Here is a 13,168-nt window from a genome sequence, read left to right on the forward strand (position 1 = left end):
AAAGGTCTTGCTCAGAGGGATGACTGTAGTCTGTGTCTAGTAATTATTTTATGTAATGCTATTTGTAATGTTGTAATGATTGAAATGCTGTTTGTAACACTGTTGTAATACTATAATTTCCCTTGGGAGCAATAAAGTGTATCGTATGAGAAGTGCTGGAGAAATTTCCTGTAGAAGTTTGCCAAACCCATATAGCGGTGAGTGGCTTGCAGACCTTGCGGATCGGGCAGGATAGAACAGCAGAAACTGTCTCAGGATACATTTCGAGAACTTGGTTTGAGACAATATTGCCAACGAAGGGCAAGGAAGTTCTTTCAAAGACACATTGGACAATTTGGCAAACAAATTGTTCTCCCCGAGACAGGTTTTGGCGGACATGTTCTCTGTGGGAAAGATTAGGAGAGAACATCAAAACATCGTCCAAATACACAACCACTGAAACAAAGAGGACATTCCAGAAGATGTAATTACAAACTTCTGAAACACTGTGAGAATGGCATGATGAGATACTCATAGTGACCGTAATGGGTATTAAAGGCCATTTTCCATTTGTCACCCTTATGGATACGAATCAAGTTGTAAGCCCCACCGAGATCAAATTTAGAGAAGATGTTGGCTCCCCGAATTCTGGCAAAAAGCTCAGAAATCAAAGGCAAGGGGTACTTTTTAATTTTGATTTTTGTTAATATCTCTATTTGCATAGTTTTAGGCGCTCGCTCAAAACACATGTGTTCAGAGCGGCCTATCACGTTCACTAATCAAAGTCATTTTATGTTTGTGTGTGTGTGTGTAGCCCATTCACTATCCCCATCTATTCCCCAACCCCTGAAGATGGCTGGACCATGATTGTGAATACATCATTGTAAATACACACCTGTACTTTGCATCTCCCCCACCTCATTGTAGATTGTAAGCTCTCACGAGCAGGGTCGTCTTATTTTGCTTTAATTATTGTATTGTTAACGTTGTTACTTATGACTTTTGTGTTTGAAACTGTTAAACTGTAAAGCGCTGCGGAATATGTTGGCGCTATATAAATAAAGATTATTATTATTATCTCAATAGTCTATACAGAGGAATAGGGAACCATCCGTCTTGGTCACAAAGAAGAAGCCAGTACCGGCAGGAGTGGAGGACGCATGCATGACTCTCTTGACTAAATACTCTTGGATGTCTTTAGACATGACTTGGGTTTCAGGTAGAAATAGAGGATACATCCACCCCCATGGAGGTTGTCAGGTAGGAGATCGAGAGGATATTCATAAAGTATGTGGGTGGCAGAACCTCAGACTTATTTTCACAGAAGACGTCTGTAAAGGCATGGGAATAGATGAGCAATGAGGCAAGGTTCAAAGGGACAGGAGAATTGAGTCTTGTGAATGACTTTTGTTGTGAATTCTGTGGCAGAGCTCCCTCCTGTGGTCACAAGTGGTACTTCGGCTGATTCTCTCTATGAGCTTCCGTTGGTGGAGGAAAGTGGTACTGCGGCTTCTGAGTTTCCTTCCTCAGGTGATGTGGTGAAGTCGTTAGGTGCTGCTCCATTTAACTCCACCTAGTGCTTTGATCCTGGCCTCCAGTCAATGTTCTAGTATTGGACTTGCTTCCTCCTGGATTGTTCCTGTGGCCTGCTGCTCTGCTTAGCTAAGTTCCGCTTTTGTTATTTTTGTTTGCTGTTTTTTTCTGTCCAGCTTGCTTATTTGGTTTTTCTTGCTTGCTGGAAGCTCTGGGACGCAGAGGGTGTACCTCCGTGCCGTTAGTCGGTACGGAGGGTCTTTTTGCCCCCTTTGCGTGGTTGTTTGTAGGGTTTTGTGTTGACCGCAAAGTTACCTTTCCTATCCTCGCTCTGTTCAGAAAGTCGGGCCTCACTTTGCTAAATCTATTTCATCTCTACGTTTGTCTTTTCATCTTAACTCACAGTCATTATATGTGGGGGGCTGCCTTTTCCTTTGGGGTATTTCTCTGAGGCAAGGTAGGCTTATTTTCTATCTTCAGGCTAGCTAGTTTCTCAGGCTGTGCCGAGTTGCATAGGGAGCGTTAGGCGCAATCCACGGCTGCCTTTAGTGTGGTCGGAGAGGATTAGGGATTGCGGTCAGCAGAGTTCCCACGTCTCAGAGCTCGTTCTATGTTTTTGGGTTATTGTCAGGTCACTGCATGTGCTCTGACTTCTATGTCCATTGTGGTACTGAATTACCTAATCATAACAGTACTGGAGGCCCAAAGTACTAATGATTCTCAATAGAGGGAAAAAAGAAGTTCTGAGACCATTTTTTTTTCTCTGCACTGTGTTTTGCCTTTTTTTCCCCTAGACATTTGGGTGGTTCAGGACACAGGTGTAGCAATGGACATTAAAGGTCTGTCTTCATGTGTGGATCAGCTCACGGCAAGAGTACAAAATATTCAAGACTTTGTGGTTCAGAATTGTATGTTGGAACCAAGAATTCCTATTCCTGATTTGTTTTTTGGAGATAGAACTAAATTTCTGAGTTTCAAAAATAATTGTAAACTATTTCTGGCTTTGAAACCTCGCTCCTCTGGTGACCCAGTTCAACAAGTTAGGATCATTATTTCTTTTTTACGTGGCGACCCTCAGGACTGGACATTTTCTCTTGCGCCAGGAGATCCTGCATTATGTAATATTGATGCGTTTTTCCTGGCGCTCGGATTGCTGTACGATGAACCTAATTCAGTGGATCAGGCAGAGAAAAATTTGCTGGCTCTGTGTCAGGGTCAGGATGAGATAGAGGTATATTGTCAGAAATTTAGAAAGTGGTCCGTACTCACTCAATGGAATGGAGGTGCGCTCGCAGCTATTTTCAGAAAGGGTCTCTCTGAAGCCCTTAAGGATGTCATGGTGGGATTTCCTATGCCTGCTGGTCTGAATGAGTCTATGTCTTTGGCCATTCAGATCGGTCGACGCTTGCGTGAGCGTAAATCTGTGCACCATTTGGCGGTAGTATCTGAGCATAAACCTGAGCCTATGCAGTGCGATAGGACTTTGACCAGAGTTAAACGGCAAGAACACAGACGTCAGAATGGGCTGTGTTTCTACTGTGGTGATTCCACTCATGCTATCTCTGATTGTCCTAAGCGCAATAAGCGGTTCGCTAGGTCTGCCACCATTGGTACGGTACAGTCAAAATTTCTTTTGTCCGTTACCTTGATCTGCTCTTTGTCATCTTATTCTGTCATGGCATTTGTGGATTCAGGCGCTGCCCTGAATTTGATGGACTTGGAGTATGCTAGGCGATGTGGGTTTTTCTTGGAGCCCTTGCAGTGTCCTATTCCATTGAGAGGAATTGATGCTACGCCTTTGGCCAAGAATAAGCCTCAGTACTGGACCCAGCTGACCATGTGCATGGCTCCTGCACATCAGGAGGTTATTCACTTTCTGGTGTTGCATAATCTGCATGATGTGGTCGTGTTGGGGTTGCCATGGCTACAAGTCCATAATCCAGTATTAGATTGGAAATCCATGTCTGTGTCCAGCTGGGGTTGTCAGGGGGTACATGGTGATGTCCCATTTCTGACTATTTCGTCATCCACCCCTTCTGAGGTCCCAGAGTTCTTGTCTGATTACCAGGATGTATTTGATGAGCCCAAGTCCGATACCCTACCTCCGCATAGGGATTGTGATTGTGCTATCGAGTTGATTCCTGGTAGTAAATTCCCAAAAGGTCGACTGTTTAATTTATCTGTGCCTGAGCACGCCGCTATGCGGAGTTACGTGAAGGAGTCCTTGGAGAAGGGGCACATTCGCCCGTCATCGTCGCCATTAGGAGCGGGTTTTTTTTTTGTGGCCAAGAAGGATGGTTCGCTGAGACCTTGTATAGATTACCGCCTTCTAAATAAGATCACGGTTAAATTTCAGTACCCCTTGCCGCTGTTATCTGATTTGTTTGCTCGTATTAAGGGGGCTAGTTGGTTCACCAAGATAGATCTTCGTGGTGCGTATAATCTTGTGCGTATTAAGCGAGGCGATGAATGGAAAACTGCATTTAATACGCCCGAGGGCCATTTTGAGTACCTAGTAATGCCATTCGGACTTGCCAATGCTCCATCAGTGTTTCAGTCCTTTATGCATGACATCTTCCGAGAGTACCTGGATAAATTCCTGATTGTATACTTGGATGATGTTTTGGTCTTCTCGGATGATTGGGAGTCTCATGTGAAGCAGGTCAGAACGGTGTTTTAGGTCCTGCGTGCTAATTCTTTGTTTGTGAAGGGATCAAAGTGTCTCTTTGGTGTTCAGAAGATTTCATTTTTGGGGTTCATTTTTTCCCCTTCTACTATCGAGATGGACCCTGTTAAGGTCCAAGCCATCCATGATTGGACTCAGCCGACATCTCTGAAAAGTCTGCAAAAGTTCCTGGGCTTTGCTAATTTTTATCGTCGCTTCATCTGCAATTTTTCTAGTATTGCTAAACCATTGACCGATTTGACCAAGAAGGGTGCTGATGTGGTCAATTGGTCTTCTGCTGCTGTGGAAGCTTTTCAAGAGTTGAAGCGTCGTTTTTCTTCTGCCCCTGTGTTGTGTCAACCAGATGTTTCGCTTCCATTCCAGGTCGAGGTTGATGCTTCTGAGATTGGAGCGGGGGCTGTTTTGTCGCAGAGAAGTTCTGATTGCTCGGTGATGAAACCATGCGCCTTCTTTTCCAGGAAGTTTTCGCCTGCTGGGCGAAATTATGATGTTGGCAATCGAGAGTTGCTGGCCATGAAGTGGGCATTCGAGGAGTGGCGTCATTGGCTTGAAGGAGCTAAGCATCGCGTTGTGGTCTTGACTGATCATAAGAACTTGACTTATCTCGAGTCTGCCAAGCGGTTGAATCCTAGACAGGCTCGTTGGTCGCTGTTTTTTGCCCGTTTTGACTTTGTGGTTTCGTACCTTCCGGGCTCTAAAAATGTGAAGGCGGATGCCCTGTCTAGGAGTTTTGTGCCCGACTCTCCGGGTTTATCTGAGCCGGCGGGTATTCTCAAAGAGGGAGTAATTGTGTCTGCCATCTCTCCTGATTTGCGGCGGGTGCTGCAAAAATTTCAGGCTAATAAACCTGATCGTTGCCCAGCGGAGAAACTGTTTGTCCCTGATAGGTGGACGAATAAAGTTATCTCTGAGGTTCATTGTTCGGTGTTGGCTGGTCATCCTGGAATCTTTGGTACCAGAGAGTTAGTGGCTAGATCCTTTTGGTGGCCATCTCTGTCGCGGGATGTGCGTTCTTTTGTGCAGTCCTGTGGGATTTGTGCTCGGGCTAAGCCCTGCTGTTCTCGTGCCAGTGGGTTGCTTTTGCCCTTGCCGGTCCCAAAGAGGCCTTGGACACATATCTCTATGGATTTTATTTCAGATCTTCCCGTCTCTCAAAAAATGTCAGTCATTTGGGTGGTTTGTGATCGCTTCTCTAAGATGGTCCATTTGGTACCCTTGTCTAAATTACCTTCCTCCTCTGATTTGGTGCCATTGTTCTTCCAGCATGTGGTTCGTTTACATGGCATTCCAGAGAATATCGTTTCTGACAGAGGTTCCCAGTTTGTTTCGAGGTTTTGGCGAGCTTTTTGTGCTAGTGTGGGCATTGACTTGTCTTTTTCCTCGGCTTTCCATCCTCAGACCAATGGCCAGACCGAACGAACCAATCAGACCTTGGAAACATATCTGAGATGCTTTGTTTCTGCTGATCAGGATGACTGGGTGTCCTTTTTGCCTTTGGCTGAGTTCGCCCTTAATAATCGGGCCAGCTCGGCTACCTTGGTTTCGCCGTTTTTCTGCAACTCTGGGTTCCATCCTCGTTTCTCTTCAGGGCAGGTTGAGTCTTCGGACTGTCCTGGTGTGGATACTGTGGTGGACAGGTTGCAGCAGATTTGGACTCATGTAGTGGACAATTTGACCTTGTCCCAGGAGAAGGCTCAACGTTTCGCTAATCGCAGACGCTGTGTGGGTCCCCGACTTCGTGTTGGAGATTTGGTTTGGTTGTCTTCTCGTCATATTCCTATGAAGGTTTCCTCTCCTAAGTTTAAACCTCGTTTCATTGGTCCGTATAGGATTTCTGAGGTTCTTAATCCTGTGTCTTTTCGTTTGACCCTTCCAGATTCTTTTTCTATCCATAACGTATTCCATAGGTCATTGTTGCGGAGATACGTGGCACCTATGGTTCCATCTGTTGATCCTCCTGCTCCGGTTTTGGTGGAGGGGGAGTTGGAGTATATTGTGGAGAAGATTTTGGATTCTCGTGTTTCAAGACGGAAACTCCAGTATCTGGTTAAGTGGAAGGGTTATGCTCAGGAAGATAATTCCTGGGTCTTTGCCTCTGATGTCCATGCTCCCGATCTTGTTCGTGCCTTTCATATGGCTCATCCTGGTCGTCCTGGGGGCTCTGGTGAGGGTTCGGTGACCCCTCCTCAAGGGGGGGGGTACTGTTGTGAATTCTGTGGCAGATCTCCCTCCTGTGGTCACAAGTGGTACTTCGGCTGATTCTCTCTATGAGCTTCCGTTGGTGGAGGAAAGTGGTACTGCGGCTTCTGAGTTTCCTTCCTCAGGTGATGTGGTGAAGTCGTTAGGTGCTGCTCTATTTAACTCCACCTAGTGCTTTGATCCTGGCCTCCAGTCAATGTTCTAGTATTGGACTTGCTTCCTCCTGGATTGTTCCTGTGGCCTGCTGCTCTGCTTAGCTAAGTTCCGCTTTTGTTATTTTTGTTTGTTGTTTTTTTCTGTCCAGCTTGCTTATTTGTTTTTCCTTGCTTGCTGGAAGCTCTGGGACGCAGAGGGTGTACCTCCGTGCCGTTAGTCGGTACGGAGGGTCTTTTTGCCCCCTTTGCGTGGTTGTTTGTAGGGTTTTGTGTTGACCGCAAAGTTACCTTTCCTATCCTCGCTCTGTTCAGAAAGTCGGGCCTCACTTTGCTAAATCTATTTCATCTCTACGTTTGTCTTTTCATCTTAACTCACAGTCATTATATGTGGGGGGCTGCCTTTTCCTTTGGGGTATTTCTCTGAGGCAAGGTAGGCTTATTTTCTATCTTCAGGCTAGCTAGTTTCTCAGGCTGTGCCGAGTTGCATAGGGAGCGTTAGGCGCAATCCACGGCTGCCTTTAGTGTGGTTGGAGAGGATTAGGGATTGCGGTCAGCAGAGTTCCCACGTCTCAGAGCTCGTTCTATGTTTTTGGGTTATTGTCAGGTCACTGCATGTGCTCTGACTTCTATGTCCATTGTGGTACTGAATTACCTAATCATAACAGACCTTGGCTAGACAGTTGGAAGCACAGTGCGATCCTCAATGAAGTACCTGATCAAAGGACCAGTCACCGGTGAGTGTAGATGCAGCCATGGAAGGCCCAGGAGAAAATAATTCACCGATCTGGGTAGTATGTAGAAGGAAATCTTCTCGGTATGCATCAGATTGATCCACAGCGTGACTGGCAAAGTAATAAATTGAGCCGGTTTAGCCAGGAGTTGCCCGTCTATGGAGGCAATAGTCAAAGGATGATCCAGCTGTTATGAAGGGAGCTGAAGTCAACAGATGAGATCCAGACGAATGAAGTTGCCTGCAAAGCGGGAATCCAGATGGGTAGCGATGGAGAGGGACTTCTCCTGCCAGGTCAAGGTAATTTCAGACAATAGTTTTGGAAAGCCATTACTCTCACCTAGGGTCAATACTTTGGCCAATCATAGGTGCTGGAGCTTCCCGAACTCACAGATCACTGGCAAACAAAATATCCCTTTCTTCCACAATACATACAAATGTTCTCTCTGTACCTCCACTGTCATTCCTGTACAGAAAGCATAGTCCACTCAACCTGCATTGGCACAGAAGCTGGTGGTGCCACTTGTGATAGCAAAGAGACCTGGAAGTTCAGAGCCAGTATGTGTGGTCCTCTGGCATGAAGAGACACTTAAGCTATTTTTTGGTGTATAATGACATCTAGCAAGAAGGTAAATCTTTGCCAGCCAACTAATCGTTTATTCGACCGAACAGACCCAGTCAGCCGGATGGTCGCCACCAGGGCTTCTTCGCTCTACGTCAGCTCCACAATGAAGGTATGGCAGCATAACGCATACTGGAGTACAGTATCCATGCTCTGCCTGACTCAACAAAGTCAAGGCTACGGAGGAGGTACGGTGTGGAAACTCGAAAACCGCATGGAACATCTCCAGGAACCTCTCAACATTGCGGGTGTCCGGACCTTCATGCTCCCTTAAAGCTAAATGAATGCCATAGCAGAAGCAGCACTGCTGCAAGAAGCAGACTCAGCTGGATGACATGACACGGGGACAAAGTGTACAGTGACTAGAAGAGCGCTGAGGAGGCATGCGGGTTACCGACGTGACAGTTGTAAAAATCTTTGGAGCACTTGGGCGTTCAAGGTGCTCACCAAACATCTAGAAAACTTACTTGAGGGGTCATGTTTTCTGAGCCCCGCTGTGCACCCCAAAGAGTAGGTTTCCACCACATATGGGGTATCCACGTACTCTGGTGAAATTGCACAACAAATTTTGTGGTCCATTTTCTCCTGTTACCCTTGTGAAAATAACAAAATTGGGGCTAAAACAACATTTTTGTGTGAAAAATTACATTTTTAATTTTCACGGCTCAACGTTATAAAATTCTATGAGTCATCTGGCTGTTCAAGGTGCTCACCACACATCAAGATTAATTCCTTGAGTTTGTCTAGTTTCCAAAATGGAGTCACTTTTCAGGAATTTCCACTGTTTAGGCAACAAATTACGGTATGTGGTCCATTTTCTCCTGTTACCCTTGTGAAAATAACAAAATTGGGGCTAAAACAACATTTTTGTGTGAAAAATTACATTTTTAATTTTCACGGATCAATGTTATAAAATTCTATGAATCACCTGGCAGTTCAAGGTGCTCACCATACATCTAGATAAATTCCTTGAGGGGTCTAGTTTCCCAAATGGAGTAACTTTTCAGGAATTTCCACTGTTTAGGCACATCAGTGGCTCTCCAAAAAAGACATGGTGTCCACTATCGATTACAGCCAATTTTACCTTCCAAAAGGTCAAGTCATGCTTCTTTCCTTCCGAGCTCTGCCGATCGCCCAAACAGTAGGTTTTCACCACATATGGGATATCAGTGTGCAGCGCCCCAGAGACCTGGTCATTGCAGTAGTATCGCTCTGCCACTAAGGGGAGTGATGGTACGTCTGATGGCACTAAAGGAGTTCATCTGACCAGGTATCACCAGCACACATTACACTTCACACTCCGGCCACTAGGGGGAGCAAAAGGTTTTATTTACTAGGCCACTCCTCACGCTGGTAAAACTAGGGGTTGGATAGGAAGTTAGTCAGAAGCTGACTGGGTTTTGTTCAGGCAACATCCCGTGGCAGGGTGTGTTGCAGGGGGAAGATTCAGGGGGGTCCCTGTCAGGAGTGGGAACCTGGCAGGTACCTAGCGACCAGAACAGAACGTTACGGAGCCGCACCTGCGCTATCTGCGGCGGCATCCTAAGAAAGAGACACGAAGCGCAGGATATTGTGGAAAGTGAGAAACGAGATCAAGCACAAAGGAGAGCCAGTAGGAGTCATGCCCGGAGAATGGCAACATCCTACTGAGGCGCGTAGCCGGTGGCCGGAACACCGAGGAAGTAACTGACTCTATGCCTTACTTCAAACTCCGCAGGACAGTTAATTATAGGTTGGCTGTCTACCTTACATCACAGGCAGACATAGGGGGCAACGCGTGGAGAGGGGCGTCTCTAGGGTCCCATCAAACGGGTGCGTCCTAGCCATAACATACCTGGGGGACGGAGAACTAGAAAGAACTGGAACGAATTAGAAAGAACGAAAATAGAAGTTGTGAGGACTATCCCGAATGCTCAGCAGGGAAGCACTACAACACACAGGCGCTAGTGGTAGGCAACGATTTCCACCTGCAAAGGGAACTCTGGATGTGCCTTCGGACCGGCCGGACTCAGACAGCCCTGTTAACCGTGCTCTGGATTGAGGATCCTAAAGTCTTCAGTAAAGAGGTAAAGAGACTGCAACCCTGTGTCCTCGTTATTGACTGCACCTCACACTATCGCTATCTACATTACTGGGAAGCCCTGGGGACACACTTCACCTGTGGGAAGGTATACCATCTAGCTGCCATAACATCACCCCAGCGGGCCCCAAGCAGCGTCGGTCACCCTGACCGAATACCACAGGTGGCGTCACGAAACCTTGACAAACTATCATCACCCCTTTTATTGGACGCCCCTTAGCAGGGTCACGGACCGGGTCCAGCCACCGTGACAACCCCAGAACTGAGACAGAAAGGACCGATACCGAGTAACCTGTGGCCCTGTGTCTGGGGGCGCTCCAAGTGTACTCAGGAGAATTGCACAACAAACTGTATGGTGCATTTTCATTTTCTCCTGTTACCCTTGTATATATGCAAAATTTGAGGCTCAAGTGACATTTTGTGGAAAATGTAACATTTTAATTTAATAAATTAAATTAAAGATAATAATCTTCTGGAATATGGTTTTGAGCAGTTTGAAGGGTGCAGTTTTTAGAAGTGTGGCACTTTTGGGTATTTTCCACTCAAAACACTAAAAAATTCAACCTAAATTTACCACTATCATGAAGTATAATATGTCAGGAAAAAACAGTTTCAGCATCACTGGGATTCACTGAAGCGTTGCAGAGTTATTACCACATGACTTATTCCTTCCAATGACCAAACTGAGGACTAGGAGGCACTCATTGCTTGTGGAAGAAAGGTGATTAAGGCATCTAAATAAGAAAGGGTTCTTTACAGTTAGAGCAGTCAGATTGTGCAATGCCCTACCACAAGAAGTAATAATGGCAGACACTATAACAACTTTAAAAAAAAGGGCTGAATTATTTCCTTGATACACATAACATTGCGGATTATAGTTAAATTAGTGATGGACCTAGGTCTTTTATCAACCAATGTAACTATGTAACCACATAAAGTCACACTGGTTAGAATGGAAAAAAATGGCCTGGTCTTGAAAGTGAAACAGGCTTCAAGGTGAAGGGGTTAAGGATGCTTTCACATTGCGCTTATCTTCATGTTCTTGGTTCCCACCAGGCCTTATGTCCGACACACACTCTTTCTCCCCCTCAAATTTGGATTCGGACGTATGCACCGATGGGGCCAGAGACCATAGTGATGCCTGCATTCTTGCCTATTTAGTAGGCAATGTGGGGGATAAATTATTATATTTTATTTTCAATGATCAAATTTTTACAGATACAGTGATACCAAAAGAGGGGTCTTTTTACATAATATGAAAATGAATTAATTTTAACTTATTATATAATCAGAACTATATGTGTATCACATTTTATGAGGAAGGTTGAGGGGGTATTCTGAAATTAGCAAATAAAAGTTATTATTTCTGTATTAAAAAGTAATGCAATTTTCAAATAGAGTTTCTGTATCAGCTCTGGTTAGTATCTTAATTAGCAGTCATTCAGTAAGAGTTTTCATTGATAACTCAGGTTTAGGGCTCGAGCGTATAAATCAGATGTATGCTGTCCTCGTTTTGATTGGACATCACATACTGACCTATGTTATTCAGATGAACGATGTTTTTCTCAATCCAGCTGTCCATCAGAAAAAATAGCAGCATGCATTACTTTAATCCAAGTCTGAGACTCTCACATTGTATTCTATTGGTGCGAGAAAAAAAATCAGATCTCATACGGACCTTCAGAGTGGCATCCGATTTTTATGGATATATTTCATGATAAACGTAGGATACTGTATGTGATCATGTACATGTTTTAGTGTAGTTGTTTGAAAATGGCTTGTATGTGGACGTCACACAGATGTAAAAAATGGACACAAGGATGAAACGTGGATAAAAATCAGAAAAAAATCATCCACATTTTCTGGATGAAACACACAAATTTTCATATTCTCGTCTGCAGGCGCCCTACACAGATTGATAGATCTGTCACACTCACCATCTGTATATGGACCACAATGCCAGGGTGTTGACAGGTTTTTCAACCCGAGCATACAGACAAATTTGAGGCTATAATTTTGGAAGACCTGCGATCTGTTCTGGCATTGAGGTCTGTATATTAACTATCAAATACATTAGTGTGACCCTGGCGTAATGGTAATTAATCCTACACTTGTGTGTTCATCACATGACCAGGACAGATTTCAATGTAAGCTTTTATTTAATGACAGCAAGTAAAGAATCTTGAAAATTATACAGAACTAATATAGAAAATATATCAAAATGTTTTTATCATTTATTTTGATTATAACATTTGCCTGCTACCTCCACTTTTGAGGTGGGTTTTTCAGTTGGCCGTTGCATTTCTATAGGGTGGGACGAATGGTAAGTCTGGACCACACCTCCACATCACAGGAAAGGCAGTGGAGCCATGGTTTAGATTAATCATTGCTCTTCTCATACCATTATGCTGCCCTCTTGGACACAGAATGACTAAGGACTGGAAAGACGGTGTCAGTGGGAGAGGTAATGGGAGTCAAGTAGGTAGGGTGACTTTACGTGAAAAACATATAGTCACTTTAATGATAATGACGATGCAGCTAGTATTGTGGATCATGTCTGTGGATGTGTATAGTCTTTCAACAGTCCTAGTTAAGCAACTATAACCCAATGTATGAATGAGGCTAGGGCTATATGGTGGCATGCACTCAATGTCGCATTGTAATATCCTATGGTATCACATTGTGACCTCTTGTGACTGTGACACATAATCGCAAACATTGCTTTTTTTTTTACTTACAGCAAAATTACAGCTGTAAAATAGTCGCAAATGTTTTTGTCGTACCACTTTTCAGAGAATTGCTGTTGCGCTACACATTTGACACATGTCACCGTGCAGCCCCAGCCTTAGTACTTAGTACTCCTCGGCCTCTAGCAGATGCTGTAGACCTGTGCTATACTACCTAGTAGTTTGTTTTCAGGTGATTAAAAGAACACGTTTTCCACGCTGGAATGAAGTATTAGAATTTGACTTGCGAGGAATAGAGGAACTAGATCTTGGAGATCAAGTGATCAGTATTGAAGTTTGGGACTGGGATATGGTTGGAAAGAATGACTTCCTTGGCCGTGTAAGTATCTTCTAAGTACCAGTAAATGCTTTTCTTTCCTCTCCTTACCCTTTATCCTATGTTGTATCTCATTTTCCCACTGTATCATTTATGACTACCATGATTTACACTCTTATTC

General features: G+C 44.5%; 1 protein-coding gene across 4 annotated transcripts in view; it reads left to right on the forward strand.

The window, feature by feature from the left end:
- RASAL1 (RAS protein activator like 1) overlaps positions 1–13,168 on the forward strand; it is a 210,858-nt gene that overhangs the window by 149,384 nt on the left and 48,306 nt on the right. For all 4 annotated transcript variants that reach the window (XM_069759909.1, XM_069759894.1, XM_069759900.1 and 1 more), the window contains exon 7: positions 12,904–13,050. In XM_069759909.1, coding sequence (XP_069616010.1) covers positions 12,904–13,050 — 147 coding nt within the window. The remainder of the gene's footprint in view (positions 1–12,903; positions 13,051–13,168) is intronic.

The sequence above is a fragment of the Ranitomeya imitator genome, chromosome 1, assembly GCF_032444005.1.
Source record: "Ranitomeya imitator isolate aRanImi1 chromosome 1, aRanImi1.pri, whole genome shotgun sequence".
In the NCBI taxonomy this organism is placed as follows: domain Eukaryota; kingdom Metazoa; phylum Chordata; class Amphibia; order Anura; family Dendrobatidae; genus Ranitomeya; species Ranitomeya imitator.